Source organism: Callithrix jacchus, chromosome 11 (genome assembly GCF_049354715.1).
Source record: "Callithrix jacchus isolate 240 chromosome 11, calJac240_pri, whole genome shotgun sequence".
NCBI lineage: Eukaryota > Metazoa > Chordata > Mammalia > Primates > Cebidae > Callithrix > Callithrix jacchus.
Window position 1 is genome coordinate 33,366,401 of NC_133512.1, and position 18,749 is coordinate 33,385,149.

The 18,749-nt window shown below is 47.1% G+C and overlaps 1 protein-coding gene across 4 annotated transcripts in view; it reads left to right on the top strand.

Annotated features, from left to right (window-relative positions):
• The window catches only part of GSDME (gasdermin E), a 63,183-nt gene that overhangs the window by 43,478 nt on the left and 956 nt on the right, over positions 1–18,749 (top strand). For 3 of the 4 annotated variants that reach the window (XM_009002266.5, XM_002751479.6, XM_035253620.3), the window contains 5 exons: positions 6,301–6,465; positions 8,447–8,574; positions 10,362–10,554; positions 14,177–14,250; positions 17,737–18,644. In XM_009002266.5, the coding sequence (XP_009000514.1) occupies positions 6,301–6,465; positions 8,447–8,574; positions 10,362–10,554; positions 14,177–14,250; positions 17,737–17,970 (794 nt within the window). In that variant the 3' untranslated portion in view covers positions 17,971–18,644. Of the gene's footprint in view, positions 1–6,300; positions 6,466–8,446; positions 8,575–10,361; positions 10,555–14,176; positions 14,251–17,736; positions 18,645–18,749 lie in introns of those variants that run through there. The other variant, XM_009002267.5, reaches the window with a different exon arrangement.

Consider the following 18,749-nt stretch of genomic DNA (forward strand, 5'->3'; position numbering starts at 1 on the left):
TCCTCCACCTCTGCTATTCATAGCCTCATCACCATCATTGTTACCCCATCTTCCCTCCCCAAGTACCAAGCCAGACATGCTGAACTTGACCTTTCTCTGCTGATCACAAGTGTGTTGAAAGCGCAGAGACCCTGCCACTGTCACGGAAGAAAACCCAGGCTTTGGTTCAGGAAGTGTCTGCTCATTTTAGGTGCTCACAGCCCCTTCCCTCATGTTCCCAATGAGAAGAGGCTGGTTCACTCAAGAAAACTCTGACTGCTCCTTAGGGACATGAGTGGGTAAATGTACCATCATAAATTAAGATTTTTAGGTATGACAATGATATTATATTTATAAAAGTGAGTCATCCTATCTTTGAGAGATATACACTGAAACATTCACGGATGAAATGGTAACATGTCTGTGGTTTGTTTCAAAAATAATATGGGTGGAGCGTAAAGGGTGTGCTCGTGGGCAGCTGCCGTGGGAAGCTGCCGTGGGAAGGGGGCGTGGCTGAGAGGTGACAGTGGTTGAAGCCGGCCAGTGGGCACATGCAGGTTCTTTCTCCTCCTCTATTCTTGTGCAGTTTGACATTTTCTGTAACAGCATGTTTTAAAAGTGCCATGACAGACCATGCATGTGCCTGCTGCTGCCTCCTGCTCCTCCCCCATTTGTGGAAGAGGGGCAGTCTCCCGTGAGACAGCTCCTCCTGCCCTCGCTAAGCCCACACAAGTCACCACACCATTCAGCGACCACTGCAGGGACTCAAACAGAATGTTCAGTGTCCTGGTGTGCTGCTGTTGACAAGCCGAAGGGCGTTTGAGGATCCCTGGGAGAAACAGGCGAGGCACAGAAGGAGGGCACTGAGCCTCCCTCTCTCACTCTGCAGATGGAGCAGCCTGCATTTCAGGGTGGTGAAATGATTTATCTGAGGCAGCATAAAGAAAAAGTGTCAGTTTGAAGAAACTAGTCAAGGAGGTGGGTCAGGGACCAAGAAATGCTGAGAATACCAGGTGTCTCGACTTCCTTGAGGCCCGTGCTTCCAACTTTGTGTCCTCCAGGGGATTTTGTTATTATTATTACTCTTTCTCTTGGAAAGACTTTGTCTTCTAAAATACTGCGTTATGAAGATCATATTTCAGTCTCTGATACTCGTATGTGGTAGGTAGGGTCACCAGCTGCACTTACGGGGTTCCAGCCGCCATGTCGGCCTTAGTGGTCCTGTCCAGTCTTACTGATGGCCAGTGGACAACATGTCACTCACTCCCCTCCCAGCTTTACTGAGGTATGACTGACACACAAAAATGATGTTTACGATGTACAAGTGATGATTCAATAGACATTGTGACGTGATTGCTGCAGAGTCGAGCTAATGAACACATCTGTCATCCAACAGTCAGCATTTGCACGTGTGTAGTGAGGACACTTGCTCTCCACCCTCTCAGCAAGTCTCAAGTAAACACTGCAGTACTATTATCTCCAGTCACCATGTGGGACCCCCCAGAACTTAACATCCACAGTTGGAGGTTTGCATGCTTTGACAACATCTCCCCATTTCTCCCAGTGCCTGGCAACCACCATTCTACCCTCTGCTTCTGTGAGTTGAGCTTTTTTCAGTTTTTTTTCCTACGTATAAGGAAGACCATGTGGCATGCGTCTTTCTGTGCCTGGATGATTTTACTTAGCATAATGTCCTCTGGGTCCATCATGCTGGCACAAATGGCAGGCTTTCCTTCTTTTTCATGGCTGAAAAGCATTCTGTTGTATAAATGCATCACGTTTCGTTTTTTGTTTGTTTGAGATGGAGTCTAGCTGTCGCTCAGGCTGGAGTGCAATGGTGCGATCTCGGCTCACTGCAACCTCTCCTCCTGGGTTCAAGCAGTTCTTCTGCCTCATCCTCCCAAGTAGCTGGGACTACAGCCACACGCCACCACGCCCAGTTACTTTTTGTATTTTTAGTAGAGATGAGGTTTCACTGTGTTAGCCAGGATGGTCTGGATCTACTGACCTCGTGATCTGCCCACATTGGCCTCCCAAAGTGCTGGGATTGTCCACGCCTGGTCACGTGTTTTTTAATCCACTCGTCCATCAGCAGACATTTACATTATTTCCGTATCTTGGCTGTATTGAAGGATGCATCACTTCTGTTAGGCCTTCTGAAATCTTGGCACACACTGTAGAACTCCCATGAGCTCTGTGGACCCTTCGATGGTAGGGACCAAGGCCTGGGCTGCCACTCTAGGCAGTGGTCCCCATGTGAGCTTCTTCCTGTTTGTCCCAGGAGGTGACCAGACCCTCCCATGCCACAGCCCTGTGGGGGAGGCTCCCCTCCTCAGATGGGGTTTAAAAGAGCCTTGTCTGGCAGGGCTCTCCTGTTTGCATTTCAATTTCAAGGCTTTTATCTTTTCTGGCTCCTGCTGTCTTTGAAAATAAACTCCTCTTTGTGCTGCTAAGAAAAGGTACCCTGGAGATATCTTGGCCTTCCCTTGGCTCTTTCCCGCCCTGGCCTAGGAGGCAGCTCCGTGGCTCTTTCCCGCCCTGGCCTAGGAGGCAGCTCCGTGGCTCCTTCCTGCCGTGGTTTGGTGGTCAGGCCGTGGTTCCAGGTGACTCACTGCCTGGTTTTAAACCAGTTCTGCTATTTCTTTTCTTTTTTTTTGCCCATCTGTTTTCTGTTGCTATTGCTATGGAACGTTTTGATACAGCCCCATAGACATAAACCTGCAGTGGCTGGGCGGGCCCTTGAGAAGACGTGCCTGCCCTCTCTCCCTACCTTGCTGGTGGGATTGCATTTGACAGGGATCCTGGTCGTCCTTTGAAACCTTGAAGGGAGGCAGACTCCATCTGCATCCTGGCCGGGTGCTTCAGCCATGCCAGCTGCAGTGAGACCCCTTTCTTCACCCACAGCTCCCCTCTCAGGAGACACTGAGGGCCATTCGGAAGCACCCTGCCATCCTCTTGACCCTTGCCCTTTCAGACAGCTTGGCCTTTGCTAGCGTCCTTCAGCACCAACTTCCGGTTGGATTCCTTGTGGATGTGAATCCATGTTTCCCATGCTGCACCTGAATCTGCACATCTCCCCACTGGCCCTAACACCATCTCCCTGCTTCCCCACCTCGCTTTCCTTAAAGACAGGACCTCACTTTGTGACCTAGGCTGGAGTGCAGTGGTGCAATCATAGCTCACTGCAACCTTCATCTCTGGGCTGAAGCAATCCTCCTGCCTTGGCCTCCCAGGCAACTGGGACTACAGGGGTGTGCTGCTGCGCCCAGCTCTGCCATAGACTCGTAACTGGCTACTCTGATTCTTTCCTGTCTGTTCCATCCTAGCAGTGTAACTACTGGGATTGTTTTAAAATTAAAATCTGATCACTTCACTCACCCACTCAGATACCCTTCTATGTCCCCAGACTGCAGTTTGCACCGTGTCACACCTCATGGGCCAGCCCCGGCATGGGTCTCCCGCCTTCCCTCTGCTCACCAGCGCCACTTGCCCCATGATCTCACTGAGGTCTGGGGCATGCCACGCCCCGTCTCACCCCCAGGCCTGCTTCACCTCTCTCTGGGCGTCGTCCTGCCTCTTTCACTCCTGTGCTACCATCAGATGGCTGCTTAGATGCTGCTTCAGCTGAGAAGCCTTTTCTGGTTCTCATTCCCTGTAATGGGGTTCGGGACATGCAAGCAACCCTGAGATATTTTAAAGTGAAGGTATTTAAAAAGATGACAGAAGCAGGAAGGTCACTGTGACCTTTCCATCACACTCCTCTGTGTAGCAGGTCATACAACCTCGAAAGGATCTTCCAGTTTTCCCCTGACGCAGTTACAGACCCTCAGGGGAGAGGTGCCCTCCCTCCACCTGGAGGAAAGGAGCAGTCTTCTCTCCCGGCACAGGACACAGAGAAGCGAAAAGACAGGCCTTGCTGAGTTCCTGGATGAATGGCCATTCCATCATATGCTCTATCCTGCCATATTTCTCCAGCACTGTTCCTCAAACTTAGCATAAAAGTACTCAGGTTTAACTATTTTTTTCACATGTTCATTTTCTTATGAAGGCTTCCATGTCATGTAAAACTGTTATTCAGTAAACCCACATGCTTTTTCTCTTGTTAATCTGTCTGTTGTGATAGGGGCTTCAGCCATGAACCTAGGATAAGCAGAAGGAGAGATGTTTTTCCTTCCCTCCCTCCACTGGCCACTCTGGCCTCAGCCTGGTCAAGCCCCGTCCCCACTCTCACCATGCTCATCATCAACACCTGGCTGTAGTTCTTTGTATCTGTGGCTGTGAGCATGGGGTCTCGTATAGGAAGGCATCGTTGCATGTTTACTGGCTGGCTGGTGATGGATGGATGAAAGGAATGAAGGAACTTAGTTGGTAGTGTCCTCAGGGAGCTGTCCATGGGTGAAGGCAAGAGCGTGATCGGTGCTGAGAATTCCAAAAATGCCAGTTGGTTCCACATTATTTTGGGGACCTCATGGGGCTTCTGGCAGGATTTGAGGCTGTGTGAATGGTCAAGGCTCCTGTCCTCAAGGAACAAGGTCATGACCTACATGCTGGTTCACACTTCTGCACCCCAGTGGCTAAGCACAAAGTATGGAGGAGCAGGGGCACCCTAAATGCTGGTGAGTGTGGGCCAGCTGGGTAGAGCCAGGGATTGTTCCTTTTGTCTCTAGACAGCCATTCTTCTTTTCTTTTCCATTCTGTCTTTATGAGCACCATTAAGGCCCACAAGCAAATGAAAATGTGTGCTAATATCATGCCTTCCACATTGAAGCACATACTGGACCCAGCCACATTTTTATTCCATAGCCTTTGCTTATGTACACAAGTTAGTGAATAGATGCATAAGGAGAACCCTAATTCTTGAGCTCACCACTGTTTCTACTTAGCAAGGACATAACAACTTTCATTTTTATCTACATCTTAGACACCTTAGCTGGGTTCTCAAATGTGGAAGTGTTTGAGAAAACATTTCTTTCTTTGCCGCCCCCCCCCCCACTTTTTTTTTTTTGAGACAGGGTCTCGCTCTGTTGCCCAGGATGGAGTGCGGTGGTGCTATCTTGGCTCACTGCAACCTCTGCCTCCAGGGCTCAATGGATCCTCCTACCTTAGCCTCTGGAGTAGCTGGGATTACAGGCACTCGTGACCATGCCCACCTCATTTTAAAATACTTCATAGAGGCGGGATCTCGATATGTTGCTGGTCTCAAACTCCTGAGCTCAAGCAATCTGCCTGCCTCAGCCTCTCAAAGTGTTGGCATTACAGGCATGAGCCACCATGCCTGGCCCTTTTTATTATTTAAAATACTTTTGGCAGCCTGCACTTTGGCAGGCTGAGGCAGGTGGATCAGTTGAGGTCAGTCTGGCCAACATGGTGAAACCGTGTCTCTACTAAAAATATAAAAAATAGGCGTGGCAGCACGTGCCTGCAATCCCAGCTACTTGGGAGGCCGAGACAGGAGAATTGCTTGAACCCTGAAAATGGAGGTTGCAGTGAGCCGAGATTGTATCACTGGACTCCGGCCTAGATGATAGAGCGAGACTCCGTCTCGAAAAACAAAAACAAAAAACCTTTTAATTATGGGCATTTCACAGATGTTCAGAAGTAGAGATGATGATATAGTGAGCTCCCATGTACCCGCCCATCCAGCTTCAGTGACTAGGGCAGTTCATGTTCAGCCATAACTTCACCATCTCCTTCCTCTCCTGCTAGATTATTTGGAAGCAAATCCTAGGTGTTACATTGTTTCATCTATAAATGTTTCAGTAGCTTGAAATGATAAGGCTTTTGAAAAACTACTAGTTTTGCCTTTACAGAAATAGATTCATAGAGAATATATTCTTTTGTGTCTGCCATTTTTCACACGTTTGTGAAATTCATTCATATAATTGCACACATCAGTCAGTATTTCATTTTTTATTGCTGTGTGTTATTCTGTATATTAACATAGAGACATTAAGATTCCTTAAACATATAATCACGTAACTAGTTGGCCACCTGAACATACCGGCAATGCGTTTTAAGTATCAGTGTTCGGATTTTCCTAGTTGTTTTACGAAGCAGTTTGTTCAAATTGGGGTAAAATGATTCTGGCATCTTGTCTGCTCAGAGAATACATATTAGAGAGCTTTAGGTAATAACAACCATTTCTTTATTTGTTGGAAGTGGCTGGGCTTTTGGTCAAGCAATATAATGTGTGTAGGAATGAAATTTTCTGGAGAAGATGGCTGGGTGTCCTGCCTCACTCTGAGTTAGGTCTAAGATGTGCCATCAAGACTGGGCTGACCTTGTCTTGAACCTGACTTGTCCTTTTCTCCTGCACTACAGAATTCTGCCTTCTCCAAGGGAAGGAAAGTGGCTTCGAGAACAAGAGGAGAATTGACTCTGTCTACCTGGACCCCCTGGCCTTTCGAGAGTTTGCATTCATAGACATGCCAGATGCTGGGCATGGGATATCTTCCCAGGATGGGCCATTAAGTGTTTTAAAGCAAGGTATTGCCAGCAGCGCATGCATAGGAAGTTGAGGGCCAACTGAGCCCTGTATCCCAAGAGGTGGTGTGGCCTTCAGCACCAGTGACCCCTCAGTGACTCATGGAAAACCTATGCGAAAAGGTGATGCTGCCGAGGCCCAGTCCACTTAGCAGGACTCACCTCGGTTGGATCTTAGGGAGCCCCAGGTTGTGGGTGCTGTATTTTAGGAAGGGTGGGGAGAATGAGCCTCCATGGGGCAGGGGTGAGAGACTGAGGAGTGAGGCAGTCAGGGGCTTGGCATTTTTCTTTCATTGTAAGCACAGAAGCCCTGTTGACTACTAAGAATAGCTCATCAGCCACGAGGATGGAGAACCCAAGTTTTCTATCTGTTTCGTTATATTCTGGGCTTCATTGCCAAAACAAGCAATGCTTTGTCAGCCTTGCAAAATGCTCTCTTGGAGGCTCTTTATCCACATGGCATCCAAGAGGAAGAGGGGCCATGCCCAGGATGTGCCTGTAGCAATTCCTTTTGCTCCTCACAGTATATTGTGCTTTAAAAAGCTGGTTTATTTTGTGGGGGGGTGGGGTGTGGGGGTACAGTGTATAGTAGGAGAAGATGGGCAAGGAAGAGGGGAAACAAATAGGTGAGGGCTTTGCACAGAGAGCTAGGAGCTGCACAGAGTGCTCTGGCTTGGATGGACATCCGTGGAGCTTTGATGGGTCCCAAACCAGGGGATGCTTTTGTTTTGTAGCAAAAATATCGGTATTTGAAGAAATGACAACAAAGGCCTAATTTTAACATAAGGCTTTCCTATCCTCGCTTTTTTGCCATGGGTAAGTGGGTACAATTTTCAGGTGGCACTTAAAATGATGTCATTGTGGGTTACAACTGCAGTGGCCCTGCAGCCCCTGGGAGCCAAAGGCCGTCCCATGCTGCAGCATCCTTCTTTCCTCCCACAGGCTCACCCTTCACATAGGCCATTCTGGTCAGCCAGGATGCAGTTGGAGCTGGGTGTGCCAGGCAGCAGGAGGAGGGTGGGGGCTGCCTGGTGTTTGGACCCTCAGAGACTGGACCGACCAGGACAGCTTCTTAGGCTGGGACTGGCAAAGGCAGTCGTGTGTATAGCAGTTTTGGAATATGTTGGTTCCTGATGTTCTGTGTTCCCCTGTGTGGGGCTTTATGCAACTGCTTGTTGGAATTCTCCATCCTCATGGGGGGGTACATTCTTGTATTAGTGTGCATCCCTGCATAGGAAACCTTTATCACATCTTTAAAAATAAAGTCTTCTCTAGACTTAATTTACAGGAAGCTTCCGAGTAACACACACACACACACACACACACACACACACACACACGGGGCGGCGGGGGGGCGGGGGGAGATTCTAAGGGGAGAGGCCCTTAAGCATCCTGCAGAGACAACAGCCTCGGAGACCTCAGTGCTCAGCTTGAGGATTCATGAGGAAGCGAAGGATGAAAAAGGTAGAATAGCTGTGCTTGCCCTGAAGATTGGGTGCTAGCCTCTTTAAAAATGGGCATTAAATATTAAAGGATAGAAAATCTGCAATGTACTCTAAGAAAGGACATGAAAAATAATATATTTTGGAATTTATATCGCTCTAAAGCATCGTAAAAGTACTATGTTTAGTAATTCAGCTTTGATAATTTACTTCGAGAAATCATGCTAAAGAAGAATTTAAATAACTTTTCCAGAAAATAATTGATTAGACTTAATGTTTAGTGAGTTATCAGAGAAGAGTGAAGCTTGAAATCCAAAACTGGGTGTGTGTGTCTCTCTCTTCCCCCCATCCTTTGGTTACTGAAAAATATGCAGGGTGGCGTGTAATTTGATGTTTATTTCTGAGTTCCATGACTGACTGTGCAGCTGGGAATATCCATAAAAGAACTGATGACGATTAGCTATAAAAAGCAGGAGTTGCGGTGGGATGTCGTGAGATGCGCGTCGCGGGTCATGAGACTTGGGTGTGCTTTGTTTTCACAGCGACCCCGCTTCTGGAGAGGAATTTCCATCCCTTTGTGGAGCTGCCAGAGCCACAACAGACAGCTTTGAGCGACATCTTCCAGGCGGTCCTGTTTGATAATGAACTACTCATGGTCCTGGAACCAGTGGTGAGACCTGAGACTTCTCAAGGCAGTCAGTGTTTTCTGGGCTTTCTGGAACGGGAGAGAGGCTAGACCTCCTGGGGCAAGGCTTTGAGGCAGGATGGAATTGTGTTAAAGGTTTCCCCACCTCCTTTTCACTCTACAGCTGACTCTTTTCTTTCTGACTCTTGGGTCCTGGGTTTTCTAAGTGTAGACGAGTAGGTGGCATGAGGGGCAGAGGGAAGTGTTAGTTCCCTAGGGTGGCCTCAACAAATCACCACAAACCTGAGGGCTTAAAAACCCCAAAATTTATTTTGTCATAGTTTTGGAGGCCAGAAATCCAAAATCTAGGTGCCTGCAGGGCCACGCTCCCTGCAGAGGATCTAGGAGAGAATTCTGCCTTGTCTCCTCCAGCTGCCGACAGCTTCTCGTGTTCCTTGGCTTGTGGCAGCAGCACTCCAGTCTCTGCTGTCTCCACACGGGCTTCCACTGTGTGTCTCTGCGTCTCTTCTTTTACTGTCTCTTATGAAGAGACCATCATTGGGTTTAGGGCGCAGCTGGATCTAGGATGGTCTCATTTTGATTTCCTTAATTACATATGCAAAGACGAAGGTCACATTCCTGGGTTCCAGGTGACATATGTGTTGGGGGGCCACTACGCAGACTGCAAGGGGGCTGTGTGGCAGAATCTAGCAAGTCAACCTGTTCCATTCAGAAGAGAAATAAATAGGCTTTGCATTGTTCTGTTTTGCAGCAGAAGGATTTCCTGGGGAGGTCAAGTTCCTTAGCTCTTAGTTGTGAAAACGGTGAGAGCCACATAAGCTGCCAACCCTCCCGCCACCCAGATTCTGTGTCCTCTTTCCCTGAAGGCTGAGGCTTTATAAATCTGATTTTGACTATAGTTTTGTTTTCTGTTCTTTTGTTTTTATATTATATCATGCAGGGAGTTTGAATAACTGATTCAATGCTTCATGGTTTCCAGGGAAGTGTTTATATTATTTTTCCCTCTTGAAATTAGATTGTGCTGAAAGAGCCTGGGTATCAGTGATGGAACCTGTTACTGAAATAGTCCCACAGCCCAGGACATTTGCATTCTAGAGGGTGGGAAGCTCAGCCCCAGGGAGAACACAGTGTTTCGAAAAGCCCATTGACTTCTACTTCTGAAAATAACTCCTTCCAAGAGGAAAATGTCAGGCTAGCACCCTGTGGAGAGAGCCTCAGCTGCCCTGTTAGATGCTGGAGAAGCAAGCTGCCCGGATGGGAGTGGGGGCGGGGTCAGGCTGTCAGATGACTGGATCTGGATACCAAGGCTGTGGGTGGTGCAGCATCGGCAGGGTGGTCCAACCTGGCTCTCCAGCAGGATCATTTCACTCCATAGTGGGCCCTGTGGGGCAGACACAGCTGCCCAGTGCCCGGTGGGAACTATGGCTGGGGGCTGGAGCACCAAGTTTAACACTTGAGAACCAAGACGGGACGATGCTTGTACATCACCCTCCCCAGTTGTGTATAACCACGTGTTGTTTCTGGTCCCTGGCACTACCCAACAGACCCTGCCCTGCCCTGGAAGGTTCTATGCCACAGTTCCAGCAAGTATGTCCCCCACCCTCATGGGCCAGGTTCAGCTTACTGTCCCTTCAGTGAAATGTAGTCCCATGGATTAGCAATTTCTGAATGTAGAGAAGAGCTGTGTGTAGTGCTTTCCTTAAGGGACAGGCAAGGGCCGGGGCTTGTGTGTGTGGTGAGGTGAGGCCCAGGCTGTGGCGCTTGGCTCCAGCTGTGTCTTGACCATCCCCCTTCTTCTCCCTGCCCTACAGTGTGATGACGTGGTCAGCGGCCTCTCGCCCCCACTGGTGGTGCTTGGGGAGCTGATGCCCCGGCAGCAGCAGGACGTCATGGCCTTCCTGCAGCTGGTGGGGTGCAGCTTACAGGGTGAGCGTCCAGGCCCTGAGGATGCGGGCAGCAAGCGGCTCTTTACGACGGCCTACTTCTTGGTCAGTGCCCTTGCAGGTAAGGAGAAAAGAAGAAAAGGAAATGGCTGCTGCCACTTTAAAATTGCTTTGCCAGCCAGGTGCAGTGGCTCATGCCTGTAATCCCATCTCTACTAAAAATACAAAAATTATCTGGGCATGATGGCGCGTGCCTGTAATCCCAGCTGCTCAGGAGGCTGAGGCAGGAGAATTGCTTGAATCCAGGAGGCGGAGGTTGCGGTGAGCCGAGATTGCGCCATTGCACTCCAGTCTGGGTAACAAGAGCAAAAACTCTGTCTCAAAAAAAAAAAAAAAAAAAAAAAATTGCTTTGCCTACTGTCTATGCTTCTGTGGACATGCGGATGGTAACTGTGGAGGATTTGGTACATACAGGTCCCTCCCTTTTGGTACAGGGATGGTAAGAGGTGGAAGGTTGATGGGAAACCACAGACTCGAGAATGAAGGAGGCCTTTCTGTCCAGCACAAGCTTCCCACTCTCCTGGATGGCCACAGCAGGTGCTTCATTGCCAACAAAAGCAAGCGTCTCCCTGACAGTCTGTGGTTCACATGGGAGCCCTGGCAGAGCTGAGTGGCAGCGACTTTCATTTGGCAACTGGTCTACCCCAGCGTTTCAGTCCTTCTGATCATCTTCTTTGCAAACTTGTTATTCCCCACCCCACAAGCCCCTGTCTGGGGCAAGGGGGCCGCAGAGAGTATCCAGCCATCCAAGGTACAAGGCTGGGAGGCAGAGCTGTGGCTGGGCCCAGCTCCACAGCTTCTTCACTGGTCCTGAAATGGCCTCCCAGGGGAGTGGCTATCCAGTTACTGTGGAACAGTCTCTGCCACCTCTGTACCACTCCCATCCAGAACTCACCATGCCAGAGTGCCTGTCAGGAGATGGGCATCCTTCACGAGGAAGCTGGGCTTCCTGTTGCCTCTCAGAAAAGCCAGCTGTGGCAAACCAGTCCTCACAGCTTCCCTGTGTGGTGATACTAGTCAGGACACTTAGTTTCTGATACATTCAGGGTTCCTCCCCAGCATCACACAGAAACAGACCCAGTAAGCTTTAGTGTTTAAACAATTACCTGAGAAAATGCCTCTCCCAACTCTATGTGCTGATAAATATATGCTGTCTTGTTCCAACTCATGGATAAAAGTTTTGACTAGTAAGCTGGAACAGGACATAAGATAGAGCCTTGTGGAACTCCACTAGAAACTTTTTCCCAGTGTTAACAGCTGGGTCTGAGAGTCTTTCAGTATAGGCATTCTGTCAGGAGCTAATACACAGGCCGGAGTTCTCCAGCTTGTGAGATGCCTTTTCCTCATACACCCCATTACTTACTACAGCATTTCTGTCAGTAGGTTGGATCAGTGATATCAAATAGGTAACACAGGGCCAGCATCATGAATGCACCATGGTCGTCTTCTCCCTGAGCCTAGACACAGCATCATATTCTCTGCAACTGGCTGGGTGTGGTGGGCTACATCTGTGATCCTAGTGCTTTGGGAGGCTGAGGTGGGACAATCACTTGAGTCCAGGAGTTCAAGACCAGCCTAGGCAACCTTGCAAGACCTCATCTGTATAAAAAATAAATTAGCTAGGCATGGTGGTGTTTATCTGTAGTCCCAGCTACTTGAGAGGCTGTGGAGAATCGTTTGAACTCAGGAATTCAAGGCTGCAGTGAACTTTGATCATGCCACTGCAGTCCAGCTTGGATGACAGAGTAAAACCCTGTCTCTGAAAAAAAGAAAAAAATCTCTCCAAGCTTGCACACAGGCAGCAGGCCACTCAACAGTTGACACATAATGTAAGACTGACTTGCTGTGTCTGAATTGGAAGCTCAGAAGTAGTGAAATCTTGAGACTGCCAGCTGCACCTAAAGTTCTCAACCAATCCCACCTTTTTATTTTTCTAACTGTGATCTCATTTGTAGATCAGTCCCAGCGGAGGCCACGTTGGCGTAAAGCCCTTCCATTTGTGCTTTTGCTAATCCTCAGCCCTTCTGAGTTGATTTTATTTCCTCTTAGATGGTATAATCTTCTCTTAGAATCTGGGGAAAGTGCTTGGAATAGAAAATGGGGTCTTCTTAGGTCTTCGTACTAGTTTTTGGTTTCCTAATAGCTGTTTTCAGCATTTCAGTCCCACATGTGACCTGACTCCTGGGACACTTCCTCCACCACTTTGTAACCTTAAGCAAGTCCCAAGCTCCGAACTCCTTGGATCCCATTAGTAAAATAGAATTGGTATGTGGAAGAGGAATCAAAATAATTCATTTCAGTTCAGGAAACATTTAACAAGCTTATACCATATTGTAAGCACTGCTAGGTACTGAGGTAGGAGAAAATATCAAGTCCTGGTCCTCCAGGAAATCAGTCAAGTAGTAAAATTAGTGGGTAAGCTCAGTAACTTAGATGCTGTCCTTTCATTCCTGTGCCCCTGGCAGCTAGGGTACCATGCTCAAGATAGTGGCTAAATGAGTAATATGGGACTCGGGTATTTCCAAGAATAAGGGATGAGGATGATGGTTTCCTGGCACCCAGGAGCCATCCTGGAAAGTGAAGGCAGGGCAGCAGTGGCAAATGAGATAGCTGTGGACAGGGGCTCAGCTGGATATGCTAGGCCACTTATACTTTCTTAGTCTTCCTGCTTCGGGTAAGAGCCTACTTGAGAAGCTGTAGATCTTCTCTTCAGATGAATGCACATACACTTGAATATCACATCAGGTTCTCCAGCAGGATGATCCCACTGTGTGCTACCCCACCCCCTTAACACCCTACACCCTCTCTTGGGAATGAGCAGTCCTCTGTTGCATTCTCTGGGTCACACCTCAGCAACACACTACCTTTCACAAATAAGGCTGCTAAACCATGGCAGGAACAACTCAGTTCCTCAGCAGTCCCTCGGCTACTTGATTCACTAGGTGACTCATTCATTTTTGCCTTTTTAGCTCAAAGGTTGTACCCTCAAGGGATTGTGGTCCTTTTAGGAACTGTATCTGTTTTTCCCTGGGTGGTGTTTAATATCCACTTTGAACAACACTGACCTGGCTTTCCTTTCCCCGGGGCTTGGCAAGGGCCCTTCTGGTGCAGCCCCTGGCCTGGCACAGCTCTGCTCCAACGTCTCTGCTGTTGCTGCTCTTGGCCTCAGGCCACACTGCATTGATCAAGCTACACTGCATTTTCCTCCCCAAAATGATTTGTGACATGGGTAGAGCCCTTTTTAGTTTACATAGTATTCTGATATATGCAAAAAAGAAAACTATGGTAAATGAGGAAACTGAGGCTCAGAGAGGTATACCTAAGGCTGTAGCCTGAATGTGTGGAGGGGCTCAAACATCACTCTTCTGTCACCAGATTGCAGGGTCTACTTCACGCTGATTCTTTTCCCCCGGAGTCTGTGCATTTCTTTCCATTTGGTAACTTGAATATCAAGGAGTATCCTCTAGTGGAATGCAGAGCTGGCAGCTGGTTACCTACATCTGTTTTCTCCAAGGTCTTTTCTGCCCATTTAGCACCATTCACTCAGTCACTCAACTGCTGAGTACCTCCCCTGCCTGGCTGGCGGGAAAATATTGAAATATAAGTTAGGTGCCATCAGAGGCTGGCTCTGTTCCAATGAACTTGTTTTTATGGACGGTGACTGTGACTTTTGTCTCTTGCAGAAATGCCAGATAATGCAGCAGCTCTGTTGGGCACGTGCTACAAACTCCAAATCATTCCCACACTGTGCCACTTGGTAAGTAACCTCCCAGATGGGACCTTAGAATGGAGAGGAAGGGGGAAATCATGAGGGGGGAAGACATCCACCAGCTGATAAAACACCGCTAAGACTTCTCATCCACAACAGCTCTTCAAGGTAGATTAAATAAGTACTGTTTATTAACATCCCATCCCATGGGAAGACCGAGACCCAGAGGGACATGATTTGTCCAAACAACTTTTAGCAGGGCCAGGACTCCATCCTTGTCTTCAGACTCTAAATCTTATACTTTCCCCATTGTTTGGAGATAATTTTGGCCAAGGCTTGGTGTTACATTGCAAGAAAGGGACCTGACACCATGTTATTTGCAGTGGCAGTTCTGTGCTGAGACTGGCTTGATTCAGCTCTGCAGCAGATTCACCAGGAAGGTATCCAAAACTGATTTGTCCCAGGGAGACACAGCTTCTTTCATCCTCTTTTAGGAATATCATTAGCTTGGTGCCCTCTGGAAATGTCATTGTAAGAGCAAGAGTCAGGTAATGATGAGCTTAGCCCTTGAGAATCAAGGTTAAGCTTTTCCTTTTTAAATTATAGATTGGTCCATTAGTATAAAGAACCACCAATAGGTTGACCTGAAACCACCCTGATGGGGCAGCCAGTTTTGTGTAGCTTTTGCAGGTGCTGCTCAGCCTGGGGCAGAGGAGCTGAACACACATGGTCTGATTATTTTAAGGCCTAATTACTAAAGTCCAAGGCCCAAGCTCTCTTAGAGCTCTATTCTCAGATTTGGGAAGCAGGTATTGGGATAGAAGACTGCCTAGATGGGACCCTGACATTAGGTATACATCTACTCTGGGAACGCTGTGCAATGTGGTTGGTGCCTTTATGCATAGCAAAGACATTAGAAGACTGCAGCATGGCGTCATTCCAAGGAGCAGATCAGGTATCACTCACAACTAAAAGATTCCACAGGCCCAGAGGAACCTGCATTCTTATACACTGACTGCAAAAATGGGACTTGAAAATGTGCCAGCATGTGTCCTGGGACAGCTGAGGGTAAAGGCTGGTGGCACAGTCTGGTTATGGAAACAATACTTATTATTATTCTAATTGTATGCAATGCTGAGCAAAACAGCAGCTCTGCTTTCAGATCTTAGCTCCTCTTGCAGCGACTGAGTGCTCAGCATTTACTAAGTTAGTCCCTTCCCAAGTATTTACAGACTCACCAACTGCAGCTGAAGCAGAGAAAGAAGAAAATCCTGCCAAGCCCATGTTATCTAACCCCTTCTCCGACAAACTCACTTAGCTGTCTTCCTCCTTGCAGATGAGCTCTAGGACCTTTGTGTTACCCCTAAGTTCTGCTCTGTTGGTGTTCTAAGAGCAGTAGCTAGAACACATGTGGAGTTCAGAATGGAAGGTATTCTGCTTCTGCACAAAACCCCACCACAGGCACTTGTTAGCCTTTTGGCATCTGCTCAACACAGTCAGAGACCTCCTTTTTCTGTAAAGACCTTCCTGGGGGGTCTTCACATATCTCCCCTCAGATTTGCAATAGCTGTATTTAAGAAATGGAGGCAGCTGACTCCTGAAGGAATTTTAGCATCATGTTTCTTTAAGGGATTTACTTAAAACAGGCCACAAAATCCATCTGCAGCCCTGTCTTTTCTTGTCTAGCAGCCAGAATAACTTTGAGAGGCTTTCTGAAGGGCTTTTCGGAGTACAGTGCCAGATACACTAACACATTTCCAGGAACTGGTGAAAGGGTGTTAGAATCAAGAGAGAATGTTAGCTTCACTCCACCAGCCTTTGGGTCACTCCCCTTTATACCTAGAAATACCTATGGGCAAAGGGGCTGGTGGAGATTTAGAGAAGGAAGCTGGATGCTGTGTAGCTCTCACCTGCTGGTAAGGACAGGGAGCTTGCCAGGCTGCTGACGGTCTCCAGCCTGCGCTAGTGGGGCTCCTCATTAAATCACCGGGGTGTGATGCTTAAAGAGCAGGTCTAATCTACTCTCTAAAGCACAATCAATCGTTTGCAGTATGAGCCTAATGGTAACACTATGAGTTGTATTTGGTGAATCTACAGGGTTCATGAGGCTGATTTTGGTAATAAACACACAAGTACTTTTACATTCCAGTGAGTGCTACCCTTCAGTCACCTGGACAAGCTGCATGACTTTGAGGATAGTCACCACTGCTCAGGACATTTCTGGAATTTTTTCTTTTGGATTCCCGTCAGATTTCTTAAAATTCAGGCATACTTTCTAGGTTTATTTCATTTTTAATTTAAAATTTTACTCCTATATTAATCAGATCTTAAGTGCCTGTTTCAAAATGAAATCTACTGGCGTTATTTGTAATTGCTTAAGATTTTTGAAAAAGTATTACAGGCACAGATCGAGACCCTAAAAGCAAATCAAATATTTCAAGTATGTGTTGAGCAGGTAGAACTAGAGCAGTATCTAAAGTGACCTCTGTGAAGAACACAGTGAGTGTCTGCGTTGTAGGCAAGGCAAGTGGCAAGCATGACAGACAGACAAAGTCCCTGGTCTCAGGAGCAGCTTAGGGTTTTAATAAGGAAAGTGGACTAAATACTATCAAGCACATTACTTAAGATTTAGGAAGTTTGTGGATGCCACATGATGGAGTAACGTAAGGCTGAGTTCTGGGGCTGGGAGTAGATCGATGGAAAGGGTTTGGGAAACGCCCTCCATATGTGGCATTTCAGCTGACAACTGTGTGACGAGAAGGGGAGATTAATACCGAAATTTGGAAGAAGGGAATAGCAAGGGATAAGGTTCTTGAGGCAGGAAGCATAATTAAACTATGGTACCTACCTTTGAGGAATTCATGCAAATATATGAGAAATTCTAATACCATCATTAAAATAAAAACTAGACATACTATTTTATATGAGCAAGATACAGTCTGACCTTTCTTATGTGCTGGACTTAATGGGACTAGTAGAAAGAGTTCAGAGAGTAGGGATTCAGACAGCGGACACTAGGCAAATTGGATAGAATCCAGCCTGAGGTCCTGGCCTGGATCAAATAGATTGTGATACACCTCAAGGGTTTTCCTGTTCTATTTGGGTAATTTAAAAAATGACATAGTTGGCCAGGCATGATGGCTTACACCTGTAATCTCAGCACTTTGGGAGTCTGAGGCGGGTTTATCACGAGGTACGGAGTTTGAGACCAGCCTGGCCAATATTGTGAAACCCTGTCTCTACTAAAAACAGAAAAATTAGCTAGGTGTGGTGGCATGAACCGATAGTCCCAGCCACTTGAGAGGCTAAGGCAAGAGAATCGCTTGAACCTGGGAGGTAGAGGTTGCAGTGATCCAAGATTGCAGCACTGCACTCCAGCCTGGGCGACAGAGTGAGACTGTCTCAATAACAACAAAAAAGATAAAGATTTCCGCCCCCCCCCCCCCCCCCCGCCACCAGAATTACTTAGAAGTGCATTACTGTCCAACAATGTAGATTTTTAAGAACATTTTTAAAGTGAATTTGTTATTTCAGCTTCGTGCTTTGTCTGATGATGGAGTATCTGATCTTGAAGACCCAACTTTGGCTCCCCTGAAAGATACAGAAAGGTTTGGGATTGTGCAGCGCTTGTTTGCCTCAGCTGACATTACCCTGGAGAGACTGAAGTCATCTGTGAAAGCCGTCATTCTGAAGGACTCTGAAATCTTCCCACTGCTTCTTTGTATAACCCTGAATGGACTCTGTGCTTTAGGCAGAGAACATTCATGATGTCACATATGAACTGTAAGTACATGTTATTGGCCAAAGCTGAGTATTTTTCAGAATTGTTAAAGGTCAGATGAGTGTTAAAAGTTGACCAATGAAACAAATTTACAAAACAGTTTAAGAAGTGGTGACATTTTGCATTATGAATGACCTCATTTTTAGCCACCAGGTACTCTTTAAACAATTTTTCTTATCAGAGGCCCTCCTGTGCTGGTGACCCAGCATCTGAGTTAGGTTCCGGCACCTAAAAAGTTGGGAGGGCTGAGAATTCTTAGCATTCATTCAGACTGACTTTCTGCACAATAATACATCCATCTGTCACTTGCATTCCACTTTTCTCTTTCTTTTTGTTACACAGAAAGAGTTGACTCTTTAAGCAGAAGTTCTTTTTATATTGTGAATGCTGGGGGAAGGCAATTTCTCTGCACACAAGAGGCTACGTTTTAGATGTGCTGTATGTTACTTGATGGAAAATGAATTGTAAATGTTGAGTATATTCCTCTGCTAACCAAAATCATACTTTAAAAATCTAATAGCAATGCACCCCTGCCTGGGACCCTAGCTATATGCGTTTATTTGACCTTGCCATGCTTTGGTGAGCTTACTAATTCTATGTCTGGCACATGTTGACTTCCTATGTATTCTGGGTATTCTATTAAAGGAAACTTTGAACTATGTCTATTTTGCTTTTGATTCTGCTTGTTTTGATGTCCTTCTATAAACAACTTGGACTGGCTCCCTGTGTCCCTGATTCCATGGACAGGACCTGAGCCTCTGGGGAT